Source organism: Pyrus communis, chromosome 3, assembly GCF_963583255.1.
Source record: "Pyrus communis chromosome 3, drPyrComm1.1, whole genome shotgun sequence".
NCBI lineage: Eukaryota > Viridiplantae > Streptophyta > Magnoliopsida > Rosales > Rosaceae > Pyrus > Pyrus communis.
The window spans coordinates 16,876,241-16,901,020 of NC_084805.1; the positions used below are offsets into that span (position 1 = coordinate 16,876,241).

At 39.0% G+C, this 24,780-nt stretch overlaps 3 protein-coding genes across 3 annotated transcripts; 2 read left to right on the plus strand and 1 right to left on the minus strand.

The window, feature by feature from the left end:
* Positions 1–872: 872 nt before the first annotated feature.
* Positions 873–6,633, plus strand: LOC137729138 (alpha-1,3-mannosyl-glycoprotein 2-beta-N-acetylglucosaminyltransferase-like). The gene is made up of 18 exons (XM_068467979.1): positions 873–1,146; positions 1,283–1,333; positions 1,715–1,802; positions 2,335–2,397; positions 2,854–2,965; positions 3,073–3,118; positions 3,233–3,295; positions 3,385–3,451; positions 3,525–3,593; positions 3,693–3,762; positions 3,897–3,958; positions 4,444–4,533; positions 4,635–4,729; positions 5,243–5,305; positions 5,413–5,451; positions 5,531–5,701; positions 5,919–6,047; positions 6,146–6,633. Exons 1-17 carry the CDS (start codon positions 1,078–1,080, stop codon positions 6,033–6,035), a joined length of 1,335 nt encoding a protein of 444 aa, XP_068324080.1. The 5' UTR covers positions 873–1,077; the 3' UTR covers positions 6,036–6,047; positions 6,146–6,633.
* A 2,581-nt stretch (positions 6,634–9,214) lies between these two features.
* On the plus strand, positions 9,215–14,837 carry LOC137729401 (protein NUCLEOLAR COMPLEX ASSOCIATED 4). Its single transcript, XM_068468344.1, has 15 exons — positions 9,215–9,672; positions 9,778–9,870; positions 9,974–10,047; positions 10,146–10,207; positions 10,322–10,373; positions 10,836–10,936; positions 11,623–11,696; positions 11,819–11,920; positions 12,636–12,694; positions 12,826–13,000; positions 13,121–13,294; positions 13,421–13,583; positions 13,669–13,726; positions 13,814–13,919; positions 14,128–14,837. Exons 1-15 carry the CDS (start codon positions 9,307–9,309, stop codon positions 14,329–14,331), a joined length of 1,863 nt encoding a protein of 620 aa, XP_068324445.1. The 5' UTR covers positions 9,215–9,306; the 3' UTR covers positions 14,332–14,837.
* A 5,928-nt stretch (positions 14,838–20,765) lies between these two features.
* Positions 20,766–23,935, minus strand: LOC137728973 (probable protein phosphatase 2C 27). The gene is made up of 5 exons (XM_068467790.1): positions 23,780–23,935; positions 22,811–23,212; positions 22,518–22,712; positions 22,181–22,386; positions 20,766–21,534 (listed from the first exon to the last, which is right to left on the minus strand). The coding sequence occupies exons 2-5, from the start codon at positions 23,024–23,026 to the stop codon at positions 20,976–20,978; spliced, it is 1,176 nt and encodes a 391-aa protein (XP_068323891.1). The 5' UTR covers positions 23,027–23,212; positions 23,780–23,935; the 3' UTR covers positions 20,766–20,975.
* Positions 23,936–24,780: the final 845 nt, after the last annotated feature.

Below are 24,780 nucleotides of genomic sequence, written 5' to 3' on the forward strand. Positions count from 1 at the left end.
AAAGAAAATACCAACGGTTAGGTTTGTGGTTCTTGCAATGCTAAATTTGTTGCTATTTCTCGAGACCATTTGGGTCATTATCTAGGGTGCTTTGTGGGTTCTTTCAGGTACTGTTTGGTACGTGGGATGAGACGGAACAGAGTAGGACAAGGCGTTCCGTCCCACGTTTGGTGCACCCAAAACGGGTGGAACGAGCTGTTCTACGGGACAAGTTTTGGATGAATTTTCGTTCCACCTCACCCCCTGGAACGAGTCGTTCCACATCTGTGGAACACAAAATTATAACCTCTCCGTCTCCTTTTTCTTCCTCCTTGTTTCCATCCGAGGGCATCTTTACTCTCGCTCTATTCCGTTCCATCTTGTCCCGTCCCATTCCGTTCCATCCTGTCCTATTTGCATACCAAACGATACCTCAATATTGTTACTGGATTGGAGTCGGAGCTTAAGGATACTATTCATGTTGTCAATATGGATGCAGAAAAGAGTTGACATTCTCTTTGGATGAAGTGTGATTCTACTTTGGCAGTGCATTTTCTTTCAAATACATTTATTTAGGTGCTTTGGCGTTTATAAGTTGACTAGTCCAACTGTTGTACCGATCTCTCTTCCATAAGGATTCAAGTTTCTCATATATATCCTGAAGGTAATCAGATGGTTGATTGTTTAGCCAACTTTGATGTAGATAATGTTGGAATTCTTGTTCTCTGTGTGCAATTGCAGCTTTTGTTCATGATCTCTTTAGAAAAGCAAATGAAAGATGGAACCTATCGGGCCTATATTAAACCCAAAGCCCATTTCATTTCTTCCTTTCAGCCCAGAAAGCCCATTTCACATTTCTGGTCCCAACAAAGGAAAAATGGGACACTGTCATCACTGTGCTTCGAGCAAGAACAGCCGGCGCAGGTTAGCAAGTCATGAAACTTGACTGCCCGTAAATTAAACGCGATCAAAATTCACCAAACACCAAAACAATGAAGAAAATTCTCTGCAATACTTGATCTTTATAATTCCATCCGATTCAAATTCATATGAGATCGGAAGCTCCTGTAATTTGTTTTCGCACCAAATTTAAACAAAATGAAGAAAATTCTCTGCGATTTTCGGTTCCTCCTGTTTCTTGCAGCGGCGGCGTTCATCTATATTCAGGTGGGCACCCCAAAACCCTAATTCTCACACGAATATATGGTATTTAAATGTATGTGGAGTTGTTGCTGCAGTAGCTGAAAGAAATGACTGCTAAATTTTCTTCTGTTTGTGTTTGTGTGTATCTGTTTGGTTGCAGATGCGGCTTTTCGCTACGCAATCGCAGTACGCTGATCGCCTAGCGGATGCGGTATGTAGAAATTATGAGTCTGTTATAGTATCAGAGTAGTTCATGAGAAATTCGTCTGCAGTTTGAACTCTTTTTGTTTATTCATTTGATGAGAAATGTGAATTTAGGTGCACATTGTTTAGTAGGATCAATTAATGTTATTGGTTTGTTGCCTGCTTTAAAAAATTGAACAAAAGAAGCAATTTTTACATAATTTCACATCTGTATTGATTAATTTTCGATGTTAATATTCTTTATGTCTCTTTTTTAATGTTACTTTGAGACCAGCAAGATGGGTCATGCTTGTATTTTGGGAACCATAAGGCGTATTTATGCGTTTGAAGCTTCTACAGTAAAAAGTTGGTTACTTTATCTTGAATGACATCTGTTTTCGTTTTGCAGATAGAGTCAGAGAACCATTGTACATCTCAGTTGAGGACATTTATTGATCAAATAAGCTTGCAACAAGGACAAATTGTTTCCCTAGACGGTGTGATATATTTCTAGCACATGACTCTTTTAGATGTTTGTTTTTACACCATATGGTGCACGACGATTATCCTTTCTTTAGTCCTGTACTAATGAGTATGCTTTAGACTTATCAACTATGCTGTGCATATTATCGTAATTTTTGCTAGTCTAGTGTCTCCGTCATTTTCCGAAATTTAGTTTTGATTTGGCTTTACTGTCATATATCTTAAGGTAGCAACGTGGTTTCTGGAGGTGCTTATTCCTTTTGTAGCTTCTTTGCCAAAGCATACTATGGATACCCATTCTACTGTAATTTATCTTGATCAGATCTGGTTATTGTGTTGATTGTATAGTACTTTTGTTACTCTTTGGTAGTCAGTTGGTTTTGATGAAATTCTTGCCCGTATGTATTTTTTTTTTCTGTAAGATTCTGGTTTTCTATTTTAAAAAAAAAAAAAAAAAAAAAAAAAAGTGATGACATACCTTTTTCTGTTTTTTTTTTTTTTTTTTTTTTTTTTTTCAATTCTGACATTAGACTGCTGCAATTGCAGAAGAAAAGCAACGGCTAGAGCAAGAGTGTGGACAACTGAAGGTCCTAGTTCAAGAACTTGAAAGTATGTGGTTATTAGAAAAAATCCTTTTCTTATAGTGGTATAAAGAAGCACCTCCATTTACTTATTTTCTAGTCTTGTAAGATATTGTGTGTGCTTTCATGCCATGTATATAGTATTAGTCAATTAGAAGAAGAAAATATGTGGGTTTCGGTGATTCATCGCAGATACTATATAGTAATATAAAATCCTTTTTGTAAACCAGAATTAGGCTAGATGAATGTATTTGAAATGGATTTCATATAACTATAGACAACAAATCATTTGAAGCCCATGTGTTTTCTTCTTCAAATATAAATACAAATAGTTATTTATTATAATAGTCCCTTCAACCAATTTAACTAGTTATATTAATTAAACTTTTAGATTGAATCCCCTTTCTCTTTTCAGTACTTATTTTTTTGCCATAACACACTCCAACGAACTTAGGATTATTATTTTGTCACCTTTTATTTTCAGGGAAAGGCCTAGGTCGGCTGATTGACAAAAACCAGGTGCCAGTGGCAGCAGTTGTAATTATGGCATGCAATCGTGCTGATTATCTGGAAAGGACTGTGAAGTCTGTTTTAAAGTAAGTTTCATGTTCTTGTCACATAAAAAGTAAGTATCATACATACACCGCCCAGCACAGTTTTTAAATTTGTACCGACTCACTGGCCTAATTATCCAATTATCCAGATATCAGAGTTCTGTTGCCTCAAAGTTTCCTCTATTTGTCTCCCAGGTATCATGTGCTTATTTTTGGTAAAACATTACGGATGTCATTGACACTTCTTGTTCTTTAGAAGTTATCTTGTAGAGAATCAATAGCTCAACATGGTAACTTCATTTTTCATAGGACGGATCACATCCAGCTGTCAAACAAAAGGCTTTGAGCTATGATCAGCTTACCTATATGCAAGTAAGTTGTACATTTATAATCAAACTGTATATCCTTGGTGCTGGAAATGCACCAGGATAGCCATCAACTCTGACTTCATTAAATTGCAGCATTTGGATTATGAACCAGTTCATGCTGAAAGACCTGGGGAGTTGATTGCATACTACAAAATTGCACGTAAGGATTCTTTGCTTCTTCAGGTATATTAGCCTCACTATTACATCTTACCATTACATCCCTATTTTTTTAGGTCATTACAAATGGGCATTGGATGGATTGTTCTACAAGCATAAGTTCAGCCGCGTAATCATACTTGAAGGTGAAAACAGTGTTCCTCGGATTATCTTGTCAATCTTTTTATTTTATTTTATTATGTTTCCACTCGAGGTATGATACAATCCATCATCCTTGAACACAGATGATATGGAAATTGCTCCTGATTTTTTCGATTATTTTGAGGCTGCAGCAGCTCTTCTTGACAAGGATAAGTATGTCTTCTAGATATGTCTTCTAGATGAATCCAAGGTCTTATGGCTTGAATACGTATTATATAAATGTTCTGGACTCCAGAAATTCTGACTTTTCCTCACTTTTTTTTATGTTGTATATTAAACTGTGGTAGGTCTATCATGGCCGTTTCCTCGTGGAATGACAATGGGCAAAAGCAGTTTGTGCATGATCCTAGTGAGTTCTCATTAATTTTTCAAGTTAATCTTCCTAAGATTGGAATAAAGCATAATACAACTTTTATTTTTTCAGGACCAATTGCATAATGTAATATTAATGTCCCTATCCGACACCCCTTTTTGTTGTCCTTTGTGACTGGAGTGAGAAAATGTTTTTGTTTTTGTGGGAGAACCAATGCTTATTTAGGCATGTTTGTTCAGGTTACTGGCTCATGTAGGTTTGTAACATTTTGCTCGTATTTTTAAGGTTTGACAATTATGTTTGCATCTAGGCCTTCTGCTACATTATCTACCCTTATCAGTTAACACATTACATTATTATCATCTTACCAACAAGTGCATGCATCCTCAGTATTTTCCACAGATGTTTGGGCACGAGACATTGACAGCTATCTGAAATAGAACTGTCAGAGCGACAGCTATCTGAAATAGAACTGTCAGAGCCATTATGCTTTCTGATCTGCTGTCTGATTCACTGTGCAGAAATACTTTATAGATCAGATTTCTTTCCTGGTCTCGGGTGGATGCTGGCTAGATCTACATGGGATGAGCTATCACCGAAATGGCCAAAGGCATATCCTTGTTGCTGAAATGACTTTTATTTTAATATATACTTCTCTATGCTTTTAAATTTAGATCCATATCCTCTAAATGTTTGCTTTCACAATGCTTCACTTACTGGGATGACTGGTTGAGGTTACAAGACAATCATAAAGGTCGACAATTTATTCGGCCAGAAGTGTGCAGAACATATAATTTTGGAGAAAATGTATGTATTCGTACTTTTTCATGTTCATTGCCTCCCAACCACCTTAAGCGTTATATAGTACAAGCAGTCACACCTTTACTTTCCGAACAATTCAGTGATTTAGTGTATTGATTTCTGCACCGACTTTATTTAATATCTATCCTGGAAGTCAGGAAGTCTTATCTTAAAGTGGTTCTTTGTTCCTTGAAACCGCAAACATTGTTAGAGGAACAGATTTCATAAAGTTCGGAGTTATCTTTAAGTGGTCCTTTGTTCTTTGAAAATGCAAACAATGTTAGAGGAACAACTTTCATATTCTGAGTTAAATTGGTTCTTTGTTTCTTCTCCCATCTTTTTATTGCCGTATATAACTTCTTTATTTAATCCCTATAGTAGTTTTGCATTGTGATTAACTTAACCTAAGTGATATTGTCAAGTACAATGTCTTTAAAATAGTCCCCCCCCCAACCCCTCCCCTTTCCTTGTAGGATTGTCAAATTTCTTATGCTTCGTTTCTCATTTCTTGTAATGCAGGGTTCTAGTCTGGGACAGTTTTTCAAACAATATCTTGAGCCAATCAAGCTGAATGATGTCCCGGTAATTACCAATCTCTCTTCTATATCATTCCTCTACTCTAAGTTTGTCCTTATCATTATTCAACATTTTCATATTGAATTACTCTTTTCTACCTTTTGCTTCTAAAGGTTGACTGGAAATCAATGGATTTGAGCTACCTGATGGAGGTATTGGATGCTTTAATACATTGGCTGGAATGCTCTTTCTTTACATCTATAATCAATACATTTTTCAACCTGTTTGCAGGACAAGTATATAAAACACTTTGCTGACATTGTGAAAAAAGCTAAACCTATCCGTGGATCTGATCTTGTACTAAAGGCACGCAACATTGGTGGTGATGTTCGCATACAGTACAACGACCAGCCAGACTTTGAATACATTGCTGGCCAGTTTGGTATTTTTGAAGAGTGGAAGGTCATTTTCTTTTTTATTGTGCAACTTTCCTTCAATCATCATTGAAATTAGGAATAATGCATTTGATTTTATGACTGGAGAATCTTCGATTCAATAAGTCCTGTCTCCATTAAGGATGCAAGTAGCTCTAGAAATAAAATGCGCCAAATGCCTCTTTAAACCCCAGTTGTCAAGTTATCAATCTGGAGTTGATTGTTTGTGTTTCCTTTGTTTTCAGGATGGTGTACCACGGACAGCATATAAAGGAATAGTTGTTTTCCGGTACCATATCCCACAACGTATATTCCTTGTTGGTCCAGATTCTCTCAAGCAGCTCGGAGTTAATGATTCTTGATGCAAAGTTGAGGTTAGTATGGTTCAAATTGCCACCATTTTCTGCTCAAAGTTTTGAAGTTTCACAAATTAATAGGATCTGAGATTTTTCTTCTCTTCTTTGCCGGACAGTGTTCATAAGGAGAAAACATTGCTTCCGAAGTTCAAGATCTTGAGTTCATGCTAAACGTATGTTCTTGAATCAATCACAAGTGCAACTCACACCAAAATCAATAACCAATGCTAACTAAACCTAGATGAGAGCCAGGTGCGTTTTTTCGTGATTGGAGCTCTGCAGCCGGCTATATCTTCACTCTCCTGTAATTTGAGTTGTTCGGAAACTTTACCGGGTTGCCACATTCAACGAGTAGCAGTCACCATATTCAGCTGATCTTTAGGTGGTAGTGTCCAATCTTTATTATGTGTTGAAAGTTTTGAACATTTTTGTTTCCTTAACAGATACTATTCCCTTCTTGAAGAAGATTTTAATCCTAATCCTTCGTGTATAATGTTTTGACAGAATGTACTCATATAGTAGCATACAGAATTCCAAAATATTACCTTTTTTATTTCTTTGTTAAAATTATTATTTATTTAATTTTAGCAAACTTATGTACCATTGGAAAAAGTGTCGACTGTTTTTCTGTTAATTTACTAAATTTGAAAAAGAAAAAGAAAACCAAATTGACCGTGTCCATACTCAATATATGTCAGTACAAACTATATTATACACCAATTTACATTTAGAGAGAGGGAAGGGTTTGAAATCGAAACACAGTGCACTAACCACCAGGGTACATAGCCGAAAAATGAAAGCACCGCCAATCCAAAGCCTCAACTGCAAATACAGGCTTTCCCCTTCCATTAATTACATTACAAGCTGCAATTTCCAATTCATTCTATTTCAGGGTTCGATCACTCTGTCAAGTAGTAGTTGCTTAGAAAGCAAGTTAGGGTTTCCAAGTTAGAGTTCTACAACTTTGGGATCGGTAAAGATGGCTGTTGTAGTTATGCGTCCTGCCAAGGCGGAGCAATTTCACTTCCTTCAACTGAGGCAGCAACTGAAAGATCGCATTCGCATGAAGAAATCAAGAGGCTCTGATGCTGCTCACGGCTGCTCGTTAGTAGTACTACTGATGATAACAAGAAGAAATTGCCTTTTGACAACTTCGGATTCTTCTTTGGCCCATCAGAACGTGTTATGGCGAAGAGTGTGAGCGAAGAGATGAAGGATTTCATGCCGGAATTGAAGAAGTTGGCCTCTAGGGTTTTGAGTTCGGAGGACAAGGCTAAAACTGGCGTAAAGAGTCCTGCCCCCTTGAGCAAGGCATTGAAGTGTAAAATCATCAAGCAGTCCCGGGATTATTCTTTTTTGCAATCTGACGGTGCAGAAATTCCGAAGCCTTAGAAGTTGGAAAAAGAAAATCCTCCTTGGCAAAGTCTGAATCCTCTTCAACAAAGCAATGTAGCACGAAACCAATGCCGAAACAGAACAAACCTTTCCTGAAACATTCAATCAAATATCATTTGAAGGAGGAGCGTCCAGAGGTTGTGATTGGCAAAGCCAAACCGTCCTTGGCAAAGTCAGAATCTTGTTCAACAAAGCAAGGCTTGAAGCACACGAAGCAATCTGTTGACCCGCAATGCATAGCAAAGCCGATGCCAAAACTGAAAAAGTCTGTCTCGAGAATCAGGTCAAAGACCGTGTGAAGGAGGAGCAATCAGTTGATGTTTCTTCTGTGATCCAGAAGATACTTGGGTGTAACCGCAAGTGCCCTGGGGACAGTGATGACATTCTGAAGGAAGAGAGGAAGAGTGCAGAAATTGCGGAGGAGGAAGATGAAAGAGAGCGGTTGCTGCTCGAAAAAGAGAAGCAAGAAGAAGGGTTAAGGCAACAAAGAAGCTGAAGATTAAGATCAAAGTTTCGAAAAACTGATGTTGTTCCATTTAGATTTTGGAGATTTTATTTATTCAGAAAATTGGATTTCATTTCCTTAATATCAAGTTCTTTTTAAAGAAATTGATCTTACTGTAAGATTTTATTTTTAAGGAAATTATTGATGCAAGCTGCCTGATAATTTCCAATTTACAGTCTTTGCACTTTACCACTTTTTTTGGTCACCGTCTTTTGTGAAGTGAACTAGTTGCTTTTAGAACAAGTTAGGGTTTCAAACTGCTGAAGTTTTGCATCCGGCCGGCGTGGAGCAATTTTTTCTCCAGCTGAGGCAGCAAATAAAAGAGACTGAGAACCTGACATGAAGAAATTAGGAGGCTCTGCTGCTGCTCAAGGCTTACTCGGACGGTAACGATAACAAGAATTTTCCTTTCAACAACTTTGGATCCCACTTTGGCCCCTGGAAGCCTGTCATGTTGTAAAGGTTGAACAAAGAGATGAAAGCTTTCAGGCCGGATATAAAGAGGCCGGCATTTATCCCTTCAGTTTCGGAGACTTGGTATTCCTCCTTGCTAAAAGTACTGGATGAAAAACCATTCTTGAACATAATCAGGTTAAAAGCAGTGTGATTAAGGAAACATTAGGATGCAATCATAAGCGACTTGGGAGGATGATGACAGAAATAAGAAAGAAAAAAAAAGTGGCAACTATCAAGAAAACTCCATCTTCGTCTTGTTCCAACATTCCTTGTGCCGCAAGCAATGTCGATGTTAAACAATTGGAAAATGTGGAGGATTGTTTCGTCTCAGACTTCGACGCATCTGAGCCGGTGACTCTGTTATCCAAATTATCCGTGACGTCCGATGATATTGCTGCTGTTGGTGAGAGAGGCAGATTGCTTGTAGAGATTATCCGCATTCGAGGCACCTCTGTGTGAAATTCCCTTTCGAAACAACGCCTCATGAAAGCTACTGCAAATTGGAAGGTACTAACTTTAGAGGACTTTGTTAACCACACTGGATGCCCCAGTAGTTGGAGACGAATTTCAGGCCCGTATTCTATATGGCATATCCTAAGTTTAATTATTGATTATAGTGAATCACACGATAGTGGCCAGAAGATGCTGAAATACTCTCGACCCCAAAACGATGAACTGCCGTGACGAAGCCATCAGATTGTCTCTCTTTTTAAAATATAAAAAATGAACTTTAGAGGACTTGTTAATTATTTATGTTTTTTCAGAAGAAGAAAAAGTTTATATTTATACCAACCTATCACGACATGTCGTTCTCGTTGAATTGAAGTCGTCTCGCACCTAAAAACCTAAACCCTTCTGCTCACCCTCCCTTTCAGCTCCCGTTCCCTTTCCGTTCCCGCCGAGCTTTTACCAGAAGCAGCCATGGCCTCCATCCTCTCCAAGAAGCAGAAGCAGAAGCAAAAAAGCACCAAGCTTTCCGACCTAAAAACACTAGGGAACCAGCTCCTCTCGTCCCGGGCCCACATCAACAACCTCCCTAAGCTTCTCTCATTCGTCTCCCCGGCCTCGCCGCCTCAGTTCGTCGTCGAGTCCCTCCTCTCTCTCCAGTCCTTCTTTACCCCTCTCCTTCCCGACCTACCTCCCTCCTCCTCCAAGCCTTCCGCCGCCGATGGTTCCCATGACGACCCCGACTTCATATACCGCACCTGGCTCCGCTCCAAGTTCGACGAGCTCGTTGAGGCCCTCGTCGAAGTCCTGCTTTCGCCGCAATCTGACGAAACTCTCAAGGTCGCTTTTCCATTTGTTGAATTTCAGTTCTTTTCTCTTTTCTCTTGTGTTTTTATGTAATTTTGAATTCAATTTTTTAATTCGGTTTGCTGGTGATGTGATTAGGAGGTGGTGTTGGACACGATAATGGAGTTTGTGAAGTTCGGAAATGGCGGAAAGTTTCACTCTGCAATGTACCATAGGCTGCTTCGTAGTATTGTAAGTTTTATTTATTCTCCAAAAGCTTAATTTGAGTTTTATTTTTCATGTTTCTCTGTTGTAATTTGAAGAGTAAGTTATAATTTTCTGTTGTCATCCATAGGTTTACACTACAGAACCGGTTAATTTGTTGTTAGACTTGCTCTCATCCAAGTATTTCAAGTATATCGATGTCCGGTAAGGTCACATTCCATTAATTTTAGTAATTTTATTGAGGAAAGTTGTGGTACTGGCCACTTAAAAAGTATTGTAATTGTTGCATCTATTTTTTGCAGTTATTTTACCTACATTAGCTTTGAAAAGCTTGCTAAAATTCTGGATGCAAACGGCATTTCTGGTACATTGTGCTGTGGTTCTTGCAAAAAGTTTGGCTTTTCATTTTTTCATCTTTTCGAGTGGTGGTGGTATTAGTATTAACTTGGTTGGTTTGTTGTTTCTATCTCTCTCTTAGAGGACAAAAACGTGAAGAAAGACGGCAATGATGGGGAGCATCCCAGCAAAAGGTTAGTATTGTCCACGATGTTATCACATAGGAAATTTCGATTCTTTTATTCTCTCATTGAATTTCTCTTGTTAAGAGATGTACATAACCCTAATATGGAACATTTCCTTCTGTGCTCTGATTAAGTCGGAGGTAATGCCAAGTGGTGAAGTTCTTGGGTAATAATAACCGTAGATTTTTAGTGTTACATTCGCCATATGCAGATTGTTGACACTACAGATGTTTTGGTTTCACATCAAGATATCTTGGAATTAAACATTTTACTTTTAAGTTACTGAGATCCTTGTAGCCTCTACGTAATATTGGATTCTTCTTTGACTCAAAGTCCATTTTCATCTGTCCTATTCTTTAATTTTGTGATCAAGTCAATGAATTCTAGTTTATAATGCATAGGTGTTAGATTCTTTAGTATGTTGATGCTTTAACTGGTTAGCTTTTGACTGCTAAGTTCATTTACTTGCAGCATGGATCAAGTAATTCACAAGATTCATTATTTGATATCACACATCCCATCTCTGGAAAGCTCAGTTGAAAAAACTGATCATGAGATGTGGAGTGGATCAGGTTAGTGTTCTCTGCCTTCGCCCTCGGTGATTAAACAGTTAAACTCATACTTTACTTTCCTTTTAATACTTATCTTGGTGGAAGATATTATTATTAATATTATAATGGATAGGTTAGTCACCTACTAAAAGGGAAAATAGAGTATGCATCAGTTAGTCAATCCCTGCTATGGCCTCAAACATGATTGTGGCCCAACCTTTTGTTTTAACTTAATGAAATGTAAAGATGCTGAAAAATAATCCTCTTTTCCAGTTCATTGGACAGTATTATAATTAGTCGAAAGAGTGAGTAATACATGGATAATTCCATAAACATTAGAAGGAAGTGTTATCTTTCTTTTCTATTTTTTGTATGCTTCTGTGATCTAACCATGGCATGAGACAAGAGTCTCTTTAAGCTATGGCAATTTACACTGCCAATTCTGCTTCAAATTGGTTGCTCTAATATACAATTCTCATAGTTTCACCTACCCAAGTTCACAGTAATAATGTGTGTGTGTGGTTTTCCTGTATGTTTTAAGTATTTTCTACATAAACCGAGGGCTGTGAGTATCCTCATGCCTCATGTCTCAATTTCAGACTATAAGAACTTTCGTCCCTATTTCCTATTGTATAACATCTTTTAATTTTGTGATCATTTGAGCTTTTAAGTTTCTTTGTTTATTGATTTTTTTTTTTTGTCTAAAGGTGAATATGAAGGGCTTGCTGGGAAGATGAAGGCAGATGGTAAACAGCACAAGACTGAGAAGCAGAAGGATAAGGTAATCTAGATGTGTCAATGCAACTATCAAAATTGTTTGTGTATTCATTCACTAGATTTCCCTCTGTATTTTGCGTATGAGATTAAAGTTCCACATTCCTTATGGATTCACAATGTCTTCAGGTCTTGTCTGCAGACAATATTGCCAAAAAGATGAAATTGAAATTTACTAAAGCATGGTTATCATTTCTAAGGTTACCACTTCCAATTGATGTGTACAAGGAGGTAAGACTCATACCCACTACCCACAACGTGATTAATTCTCTCCCTTTCTTCATAGCTCAACACCATGTCCTAATTTGAATGTCTTTTACTAGCCATACACTTTATTTGGACCATACTTGTTTCCTTTATATGGAATGCTGTGCTAGTAAATATGTAGAAGCAGTGCCTGATGTGTGGTACTGTACTTCATGTGCTTTGGTTTTGTGATTTTCGTCCCCTTTAGTCTCTTTGACAAAATCTTATCATATAAACACAGAATTTTTGTTTCTTTTAGTGCTATTTTGATAACTAAGATGATTAGAAAGGGCCAACAAAGGTAGAATCCTTCAAAATTGCAATTTACGAGTTGAGATAAAGTCAGCTTTTTTTGCTTTATTTAGGCTCCATATCTAATCATTTAAGGATGTTCGCCTTGGCTTGATTCTATTGGATTCACCCCCCTTTCTTTGTCTCAAGGGTGGGTTTAGTTTGGTCTTGTTTGGCTTCGGGGTTCTAGTTGGTTCCCCTCGCTGTTCTTGATTTTCGTTTTGTATGATTGATCTTTTATCCATCTTGTTTTGTACTCTCTTTATTATGAAATTTCAGTTTCTTATAACAGGAAAAAAGACTAAATGTTATTTTCATCTGGTGCCTGTCTGTTCATTCTGTTTACCTTGCATTTATATATAGTTTTCTACTCTATAATTCTCTGACTGGGCTATGGTTTAATTCTCAGGTTCTTGCCACTCTCCATCAGGCAGTCATTCCTTTCTTAGCCAACCCCGTCTTGTTATGGTAAAATTCCTGAACATATTTTATTTATGGTTTTCAGTTTGTTCTTTGTGACTTTGAGTGTATTTAATTTCTTGACAAAACATGCAGTACCTTTTCTATAAGCTCATATGACATATATTGACAATGTGCAGTGACTTCTTAACTCGATCATATGACATTGGTGGTGTTATTAGTGTCATGGCTCTTAGCAGTCTCTTTATCCTCATGACACAACATGGTTTAGAGTACCCCAACTTTTATGAGAAACTTTATGCATTACTGGTTCCCTCTATTTTTATGGCAAAGCATCGATCAAAGTTTTTCCAGGTAATACTAATCTTACTGCAGTAACAGTTTATACTTCCATACACGAGCCATATAGGACTAATTGGTAATATTTAGATTGAACTAATTGGTTAATTTATGATCGTGCTATTTTATTTGTAGCTTGTAGATGCTTGCTTAAAATCACCACTTCTTCCTGCATATTTGGCCGCTGCTTTTGCCAAGAAATTGAGTAGGCTGTCAATCTCAGTTCCTCCGTCTGGAGCATTAGTTATTATTGTGCTGGTTCATAATCTTCTACGGAGACATCCTTCAATCAATTGCTTGGTGAATCGGGTATGAAGACAATCTTTAATTGTTTCTTTGTCAATGAATTTACTATCCTCTTGGCCTGAATTCGTGGGTGTTTCTTTGTTATTTCTTTTCATACATGAAGCATATGAGGAGTTAATGTTCGTGCAGGGAGGTGGTGGTGAAACTGTGAAAGATGATCTGGAAGCAGAACAGAGGGCTGCTGATGGCGCCGATGGCACTGGAACTGGTTCGGCAGATAAGTCAATCAAAAAATCAGGCATGGATCCTTTTGATAATGAACAAAGTGATCCTATGAAATCAAATGCCATGAGTAAGTATTTTACTTCCCCCCTAATTTCCAAATCTTTTGCGTTTCATGTAGCTTTTACATATTCATGAGATATCTTTTTAAACAGGAAGCTCACTTTGGGAGATTGATACCCTCCGTCACCACTACTGCCCTGCTGTTTCAAGGTTTCATGCTAGAGTCCTGATCGCGCGATTACTGTACAGTCCTTTATATCTTTCAACTTTTCCTGATATATTTTCCTTTGCTCTTAGGTTTGTTTTGTCACTCGAGAATGATTTGACAGTCAGAGCCAAAACCACTGAAATATCTGTTGAAGATTTTAGCTCAGGTTCATATGCGACAATATTTGGAGAGCAGGTATTGTTGTCTTGTCTCGGAATTCCTCGAGTATATTAGACTTTATGGATTCTGGGAATTTATACTCACAAGGAAAAAGTAGTGGGAACCGGTACTTGCAGCCCAAGAACATAATTTGTAGAAAGCTACTGTTAGTATATGCCTTGTGCAATTAATTTGATGGTTTGATCTCCAGGCATCTTAGTTCACTGCACTGACTATATTGCAGGTGAGACGAAGGATAAAGTCGGCTCCACTAGCATACTACAAAGCAGCTCCGACCTCTTTGTTCTCAGACTCCGAGTCTCAGTTTCCCGGTTGGACTTTCACGTGTGAAGACAGTAAGCGAAAGAACGACAGCGCTGATGAGAACAGGAAAATAGATAAAGAACGTGACCATAGTCCGGTCAAACGACAACGCGTCAAGTGCTGATAACCGAAATGTACTCGCTCAAGGGGGCTGGAATATGCTCGTGAATCATAAGATTTCGAGCAACAACGATAGAGTTATAGGTCTATGACAATTTTGTTAAAACCCAAAGAACCACAAGAAACCTGAGCAAGGAGAAAAACTGATGCACACTATTTTCAGGAAGGATTTACTTATTAATTCAAAGATGATAATGGCCTTTTAAAAGGCTTTACAAGATAAAGGAATGTAAATGCAACAGCCCACGATTTTACAGCTCCTAGAATCGTGGTATTTGACTAAGCTTGAAACTGAAAGTGCAACAAACCTGTTCCTAAGAATCAGGCATTTATTAACAGCTACAAAACCAACTACGTGAGTAGCCCTAGAAACAAGGAAACCTAAGCCAACAACTTTAACATCCTCCCTTAAACTGAATACCAAGTTATTCAGTTTACTGTTGGATAAGAACCAACACCCATCAAACTTCGCAATTTCACGAACACATCAAACTTCAAGGGCTTTGTAAGAATATCTGCAACTTGCTCCTGGGTTGAACACTGAACCAATTCCACAGTTCCCTCCTTCGTAAGATCACGAAGAAAATGAAAGCGAACATCAATGTGTTTGCTACGACCATGCAAGATTGGATTTCTTGAGAGTTTGATGGTTGATACGTTGTCACAGAATAACACCGTAGCCTTGCTTTGATCATAACCTAGTTCCCTTAGAACTCTTCTTAGCCAGATAGCTTGACAAGCACCGGACGCTGCAGCAATGAACTCAGCCTCAGTGGTGGAAAGAGTGACCACTGGCTGTTTCTTCGAGGACCAAGATACAGCACCTGAGCTCATTAAAAACACATACCCCGAAGTGCTCTTCCTGTCATCTTGATCACCTGCATAATCACTATCCATGTATCCCAGAAGCTCTTCATTTCCTCCCTTCTTATAGAACACCCCGAAACCAATAGTCCCCTTCACATATCTCAATACTCTTTTTGCTGCCTGTAAATGCATTTCAGTAGGCCTCTCCATGTACCTACTGATCAAACTCACTACATATGTCATATCCGGACGTGTAGCAGTCAGATACATAAGACTTCCAACAATTTGTTTGTAAAAAGTGCTGTCTACCCTAACTCCACCTTCGTCCTTCACCAGCTTGAATCCAGGAACTACTGGATTATTCACTGGATTGCATTGATCCATTCTGAACCTGTCGAGCACCTCCTGCGCATATTTTCGTTGCCCAATGAAGATACCATCAGATCTCTGCGATACCTCAATGCCAAGAAAGTACTTCATCTTTCCAAGATCCGTCATATCAAATTCTATCATCATAGACTGTTTGAAATCTTTGAACATAACTTCATCATTTCCAGTAAATATGAGATCATCAACATATAGACAAATAATCAAAACTTTACCTCCCTCTGCTGTTTTGATGAACAAAGTATGTTCATATGGACACTTCTTGAAACCTTCATTAATAAAGTAAGTCTCTATACGGCTGTACCAAGCTCGTGGAGCTTGTTTAAGACCGTACAAGGCTTTCTTAAGCTTGTACACTTTGTGTTCTTGTCCCGTTTTTTCATAGCCAGGAGGCTGAGCAACAAAGACTTCCTCATTTATCTCTCCATGCAAAAATGCAGACTTGACGTCTAGTTGATAGATCTCCCATCCCTTTTGAGCAGCCATCGAAATCACAACTCGAATCGTGTCTAGTCTCGCTACAGGTGCAAATACCTCATCATAATCTATCCCATACTTTTGGCTGTACCCTTTTGCAACGAGTCGCGCCTTGTATTTGTCGACTTCTCCATTCTCATTGAGTTTCGTCTTGTAGACCCACTTCACCCCGATAACTTTACTGCCAGTTGGTAACTCTGTAAGTTCCCACGTATCGTTTCTTTCTATTGCCTCGATCTCCACGTTCATGGCTGCCCTCCATTTCTCATTTTTTACTGCATCTTCATAAAACATGGGATCACTGTCAATGAACAAAGCCAAGTTGACAAAGTCTTCTTCCTCAGAGAGGCCTTGCCCACTCTCATAATCATTCATCCATGTTGGCGGTCTTCGTGTCCGTGCCTCATGAGGTGAATCTTCTTGAGCACCATGATCCATCTCTTCGACATCTTCACTGTCTTCAGTTTCACCACTGTCCTCATATTCTTCAGTGCTACTGATTTCTGACTCCTCATTTGCATCAACTTCTGTCTCTACTTCTTCATCTGTTTCCCACTCAAGGTTAGCAACAATGGCTTCCTTGTAGCAAGCCTCCCAATCCCAGCTTTGATCTTCTTCGAAAACAACGTCTCGGCTTACAATTATTTTCTGAGAGATTGGATCAAATAATCTGTAAGCTTTTGACTCGTCACTTACCCCAAGAAATATGCATTTCTGACTCTTATTGTCAAGCTTTATCCTTCTATTGTCAGGCACATGAACGTGCGAGATACATCCAAAAATTCTGAAATAGTTCACTGATGGTTTGACTCCACTCCATGCTTCTTCTGGTGTCTTGCTTCTCACGGCAAATGTGGGACTTCTGTTGAGAATATGCACTGTCCAATTAACAGCTTCAGGCCAAAATGTTTTTGGGATATGCTTTCCAGAAAGCATACTGCGAACCATGTTCATAATCGTCCGATTCTTCCTCTCGGCAACTCCGTTTTGCTGGGGAGTATATGCAGCTGTCAGTTGTCTTCGAATTCCATTCACATCACAAAACGTTGTGAATTCTTGTGATGTGAACTCCCCCCCACGATCAGTGCGAAGAGTCCTTATGTATGCTCCTGTTTCCTTTTCAACTCTAGCTTTGTAATTCTTAAAGACAGCAAAAGCTTCAGATTTTTCAACCAAAAAATATACCCAAGTCTTTCGACTAAAGTCATCGATGAAAGTAATAAGATACCGTTTTTTACTGTTTGATGTTGGATTTATAGGCCCGCAAATATCAGCATGTACTAGCTGAAGGATTCCAGAAGCCCTCCATGCTCTTTCCTTTGGAAATGCGTCCCTTCGTTGTTTCCCCACCAAGCAATCTTCACAGACTTTAAAGGGAGTTTTGAATTCTGGCATACCCTCCACCATTTTCTTTTGTTGAAGAACTTTAAGACCACTCCAGCTTAAGTGCCCATATCGACAGTGCCATAGTTGAGATTGGTCTGTGATAAGAGAGACAAGACACCTTTGTTCCTTTATCTGACACCGAGCAATGATAATGAACATCCTGTTGTGTGACATTGACGTTTGAATAATTAAACCCCTCTCAGGATGAAAAATCTTGCAGGTTCCATGTTGCATGAGAACCGCAAGACCCTTCTCTTGGAGTTGCCCAATGCTCAGTAGGTTGTTCCTCAATTCTGGTACGTAAAACACCTCGGTGATCACGTGCATGATGCCATCAATCTCCATTCGAATGCTCCCCTTTCCTTGTACTTCCATGCGTGCATCATTTCCCAGTTTAACTGAGTCCTGGAGGTTTTTATTAAGATCACAGAAAAACTCTTCCCTCCCACACATATGATTACTACACCCTGAGTCCAAGAACCAAAAACAGTCACTTCTAGCCTTGTTGTCATTCACATATGCCATGAGTAGCATTTCTTCACTTGTCTCAGCAATGTTTGCCTGTTTTTCCTTTTTAGGGCACTCCCATTGAAAATGACCAAGCCCATGACAGTAGTAGCATTCAACCGTGGATTTGTCATACCCAGACCGGCCACGTCCTCTTCCTCTTCCTCGATAAGAACCACGACCCCCACTCCGTCCTCCTGGCTGAAATTCATTTGTGACTTGCAATGCTTGTTCATCCATGGTATGCCTACTCATTCGTTGTTCATGGACGAGTAAACTACTTTGAAGTTCGTCAATGGACAGAATGTCAATATCATTGGACTCCTCTATGGAGCACACAACATAATCAAATTTAGGCGTCATGGAGCGTAAGATCTTCTCAATGACCACCACATCACCCATCTGTTCTCCATGAAATCTCATCTTGTTGGCAATGGTGAGTGTTCTTGCAAAATAGTCATTCACTGACTCTCCTGTCTTCATGTGAAGTACCTCAAACTCTTTACGAAGAGCTTGCAGTTGTGCACGTTTTACACGAGCCGTGCCTTGATATTTTTGCTTCAAGGAGTCCCAAATGTCCTTCGCTGTGTCCTTCTTCAAGATTGTCTCCAATATCGATCGATCGATAGCTTGAAACAGATAATTCTTCGCCTTTAGATCTTTAAGCCTGTGCTCCTCGATCGCCTTCTTCTATGTCTCTGTAGGATCCACTCCTTCTGCTGCTGCAGGAATCCCAACTTCCACCAGACCCCAGTACTCTTTGGATCGCAGAAAATTCTCCATGAGCATGCTCCAATGATCATAGTGCCCATCAAACTTAGGAATGGCTGGCTGCACGAAACTGCTTTCACCAGCCATATTGTTACTCCTTCTCACTGAACTCGTGTTTGATTTAAGACTTTGATCAGGCCCCGTGGTGGGGCTCTGATACCAGATGTTAAAACCCAAAGAACCACAAGAAACCTGAGCAAGGAGAAAAACTGATGCACACTATTTTCAGGAAGGATTTACTTATTAATTCAAAGATGATAATGGCCTTTTAAAAGGCTTTACAAGATAAAGGAATGTAAATGCAACAGCCCACGATTTTACAGCTCCTAGAATCGTGGTATTTGACTAAGCTTGAAACTGAAAGTGCAACAAACCTGTTCCTAAGAATCAGGCATTTATTAACAGCTACAAAACCAACTACGTGAGTAGCCCTAGAAACAAGGAAACCTAAGCCAACAACTTTAACAAATTTAACATTGTACGTGTATTTTTCTTTGTGTATCCTTGATACCTTAAAATACCCCGTAATGACGTGGTCTACAAGTTTGGCATAATTAGTAAATTTTAGACATTTTTTTAGTATTTGAAGTTCTGCCTGTTAATTTCAAACAGTCGAATATATATGGGAATTTCGTCGTAAGAAACTAGTACTTTCATTAATTAGAATCCAAGTATCTTAAACCTAATTAAATCTCCAATAAGAAATGCAACATCAATTTTTGGAAACTTGGATCTTAATCTTGAGCTTCTTTGCTGCTCTGAACCTTTCTTCTTGCTTCTCCTCTTGTTCGAGCGGCAACCGCTCTCTTTCGTCTTCCCCCCCTCGCGATTCTTGCACTCTTCCTCTCTTCCTTCAGAATGTCGTCAAATGTGGACACCATCGCAAGGTCATCACCGTCATCATCTGGCCTAGGGCTTGCGATTGCGTCCGAATATCTCCTGGATCACAGAAGAAACATCAACTGATTGCTCCCCCTTCACACGGGTCTTTGGCCTGGTTCTTTGAGACGGATTTCTTCGGTTTCGCTGTGCTTTTCGGCTCAACAGATTGCTTTGTGTTGCTTCGAGCCTTGCTTTATTGCACAAGATTCTGGCTTTGCCGAGGAGGGTTGGGATTTGCCAATCACATCCTCTGAACGCTCCTCCACGCGATAATTGATCGGATTTTTTGAGACGGATTTTTTTCTGTTCCGGCTTTGGCTTTAGGCTACATTGCTTTGTTTGCTCCAAGCCTTGCATTGTTGAAGAAGATTCAGACTTCGCCGAGGAGGGTTTGGTTTTGCCAACTTCTTCAGGCTCTCCTCCTTTTGAAGGCTTTGGAATTTCTGCACCGTCCGATTGCAAAAAGGAGTAACCCGGGACTCGATGATTTTACACTTCAATGCCGTGCTCAAGGGGGCGGGACTCTTTCCGCTGGCTTTAGCCTTGACGCCGGAATTCAAAACCCTAGAAGCCAACTTCTTCAACTCCGGCATGAAATCCTTCTTCTCCTCGCACACTGTCTTCGTCATAACACGTTCCGATGGGCCGAAGAAGGATCCGAAGTTGTCGAAGGCAATTTCTTCTTGTTATCATCGGTAGTACTACTAACCGAGCAGAAGTGAGCGGCAGCAGGGCCTCCAGATTTCTTCATGCGAATGCGATCTTTCAGTTGCTGCCTCAGGTGAAGGAAGTCCAGTTGCTCTGCCTTAGTAGAGGAGCCATATTTTCCGATCCCGAAGTCGAAACCCTAACTTGTATGAAAAGCAACTAGTAGTCCAGAGAGTGATGTAGGTCGTAATGGAATGGGAAAGTCTCTATTCATAGGTTTTAGGAATTTCTTAATCCTAATAGGAATTGGAATCCGCGTCATAGGATTTTCCTAACAAAATTAATCCAATTTATCTTGAAATAATTAGCACTGAAGAAAATTAATTTATTTATTAAACAACAAATCCGGTTGTTCCCACAACCGCATCCAAATTCCTCCAAACAGATTGCTTGTTTTATGATGCCTTTGTTTTTCTCTTTTTTCCCCTTCTAAATTAAAACTAATGCAATTGAATTTAGGGTTTTATGATTTGAGAAGATGGGTTGGATTAGTTACCAGGAAAACAGAAAAAAAAAAAAAAACCCCCCTGATTTATTGCTATATTATTATGTACAACAAATTTCAATCAAAAGCCAACAGAAATGTTTGGATCATAAGACGGATCAAAACAAGAAATGGTTGGCTGTTTGATGGCAATTCTGGATAAATAAATAAAAGAGAAAAAAGAAAACTGATCATTCAATATCATCCTCAAACTGTGATTGATCGAACATCTAATCTAATCATGATTTACCATCTAGTTCCTCCTGCAGAAGGTTCAGGCCTTCCGTCGATATACTCCTCTTGAATTTTAACTTTGGGATCTCAAGCAACGGGGGTGGATCTGGCGAGAAGCATACCACAACCACCGTCAGGTTATCGCACGTGTTGCGCTTGAGTGCCTCCCGAACCAGCTCTCTTGAGCATCTCTCGGGATCATTGTGAATCATTAGTTCTTTCCTTGCGATTGTGACTGCACACTGGCTGCTCATCACATCCCACAGCCCGTCACAGCCTAGGATCAGGAATTCGTCTTCCTCGCTCAGAATCGTCTCCTCAAGCTCCGGCTCTGCGCTCAAGGGACACAAGGAACCTTTAGAGCCTTTCATGTGCCAGTCCCCAAGAGCTCGTGCAACCGATAATTGACCATTGAGGTAGCCATCGTACACCATACCTCCCAGTTTCTCAATTCTTATTCTTTCTGAGGCGCAATTGGGTTTATGGTCTTTGGAAAGCTCCACTGCCCTACCTCTTCTTCCCAGCACAGCTCGGCAATCCCCAGCATTTGCAATTAACATCGTCCTGAAAAGGAGAAATCATATACACATCAGGATCATACCAATTATAAAGACACGAGTAATTGAAGAGAACTTTGTGGTTCAAATCCGACAAGCCTCCAGTACATTCTTCATACAGAAAAAAACTTATCAAGTTTACCTCGGTATGACTTTATATTTTATAGCCGGACATCTATCGCACAATGGAAGTGTTTAAAATGTGACCCCCTGCCTCCCACTAAAACGTTTATTACCATGTTACAAGCTCTATATTGATGCCATAAGATATAAAGCCATGAGAGCATTCCTGGATGAAAGCACCATGGATGACATTGTAACAGCAAGAAATGTGGTTGGCAAAGATGAAATATTACTTGTGGACGTGGCACAATAAGATAGCTTATAATGTACAACAATCTCAATAGAATTCAAATTTTCCTACTAACAATTCTCCAGCATATAGCTCCATAAGCTTCAAAATCGATCCGTTGACAATTGTTCAAAAATTGTTTTTAACAACCCCAAAACAGAAAGTTTTCAACGAGGGAGCAGATAAAGCACATTGCAAATATGAAAACTAACATACAGCCGCTAGCAGAACCGATACAATTTGAAATCACTTTATCAACAAAAGATGAGAAAAGACACGATAGAATAATAACAACTCTCACCTTCCAGAAATGAGGGCAGTAAGTACAGTGGTACCGGAAGAACTATCAAGACTACCGGTATCAGCAAAAGCAAGGTCAGCGTTTAGGAAAGCACTCTTAATAGCCTTCTTAGTACAGAAGGGAAAATCCGGGTCCTCAACTATAAACCTTAAAATGTTCTCTCTAATAAAAGAAGCTGCATCAGTACCACCATGGCCATCAAAAACCTGCAATAGAACAAAATGATTGACACATAATGGCATGTCAGGGTAGTTGTATAATCAGAAAAATCACATGAAAGTAGCATTACTCTTTATGATCACAATTTTACACATAGTTCAATGATTGAAATACAGACCCCGTAGAATGCTCCTGGAGAAGTGAAGTTCTCAGTTGAACCTAGATGATCAAGTATATTGTCTATACAGATATGCTCATCCTCCATAAATGGTTTTGATCCAATCTCAGAGCAGCTTCCAGAGCGAAAAACAGGTACAAAAGCTGAGTTACTATTTGATGGGGACTTTGAATTAACAATCTCAATATCCAACTCCTAAGCAAGGAGTGAAAAGGCAACATCAAATTTCATGCCATTTAATATGAAATGAATAATAAAATGCAATTGTTATAGCTGATAGAAATCAATCTCACCACTTCAGCTGCAGGAGCCAACTGGGCAGTGCTCACGCAATACCTAATAGCTGAGAGGTGCCGAGGAGGTTTGCCAACACTCGGTTGCTTTAAGTTCTCAAAAGTACTTGATTTCTCGTCTCTTGTAACAATAACGTTCTCCTTTCTCAAACTGCCATCCAACATGGAGAGCGGATGTGGATAATCAGTGCCTGCAGCCATTTTCTTCCAAACCATAATCCACTCCTGGATTAAAAAAACTGGACTTCAAGTATACCCTTTCAAGGACTCTTTCCACATACAGGTAGTTCAAACTTCAAGAGCTTCGTACTATTCTCAAGCAAACAAATTTCGATATCAGGAACAGATACCACACAACAGCTCCAATTACGCGTCTTCCTTTTGTGTTGTTCCTTCAGATATCTGAGCAGAAAAGTACCCGAAAATTCTCAACTCACTTGTCAATAACTTGTTAAACTAAAAGTTAAAAGATCAAACAGCGCAGTTAACCTATTGAACCACAAGCTACAAGCCTAAACTGTACTGAAAATATAAACTGCCTAAAAGCAAAGAACTTTGAAATTTCCAGGACTACCCACAAATCCATATCACAATCCAAACCATCAAATCCGCCACAACCATATCAAATTTCAGGGAACAAAACAGAAAAACCCATAATAATCATGACTCTATTCTATTTTTAGTAAAGCATAAAGTCCATAGCTATTATTTGTAGAATAAAACTCATATAATTCACAGATTTAGAACAACAGAAACCAAATCCAAATACAGAAACCATCACAGACCAAGCAAAAAACTTAAGCAGAGAAAACCCAAATTCACAAAATTAATTACTTAAAAACCCTAATAAAATCACACACAAAAATTACAACTCCTCAGCCATAAAGATTCAAACTTTACACATAAAAAAGATAAAATTTGAAGAAAATAGTAGGTGGGCGATGAGATTATGAGATGGAAAATACTTGCCTTACTGTTTTGGTTAGCCAAACGAAATCTTCAAAGATCCCTGAAAGAGAAATTGAAAATTGATGGGAACAAATAAGCCCACAAAACCCACAAGGCTTTCAACTAAAAAACTGGGAAAATTGTTTTTATTTTCTATTTTAATTGAATTCTTTTGGTTTGATGTGTGCACGATTTGACGTTGAAAGAGTTCTGATGGATGAAGAAAACAGAGGGCAACCGGCTACGTGTGTATTTTCAACCGGTCATCGCGGGTCGCCCGGTTGGAGTCGTAAATACGGACAGATGGGAGACTGACACCTGGCGGGGATGGTGTTTGATATTCTGGGTTGGTAACCGGATGATGGGAAAGGAGGGTGTGGGAGTTCAGGTGTGGGAGATCAACAATTGCGGCTGGGGTGTTTTTGCAGCCGTTGGATTATAACAGTTGTGGACGGTTCTCACCAAAAGTGGGGAAACCGGTAGTTGACGGTCGTTGACGGCGCCGATCTTTAGTTCATGTTTTCAAAGCGGTAAAACTGGAAATAGGTTTTTGCAAAAAGTGGAGATTCTAAATCCTAAATATATTATTATTCCAAACCAATGCCATCCATTCACACACATCACATTATTTTAAATTTATTTTTTCATCGGTTACCATAAAGCTTAAGTTGTCAAAATTGACACATAAACATAAAACAGTAAAAAAAATAGCAGCAAACTCTTTTCAATCGAGTCTTCAATTTTTTACGTGGTGTTGAATCATTTAAAGACAAGGTCTTTTGCTGTCAAACTTTATAGTAGCTGTCAAAATCATTTAATGACTTTTCAATATATGAGATGCAATATATAATAAACGTTGTTGTGTGCGTCAAGTATTTGATTTGTTGTCTCAATAATTTGACTCTGCAAAGAAATAAAAAAAAAAGTTTATAAATTGATAATATTATTTAACATATCGGGTAAGTAGGCAAAAATTTATACAAAATATCAAATTATCACATAAGTCATCAAACACGGTAGAA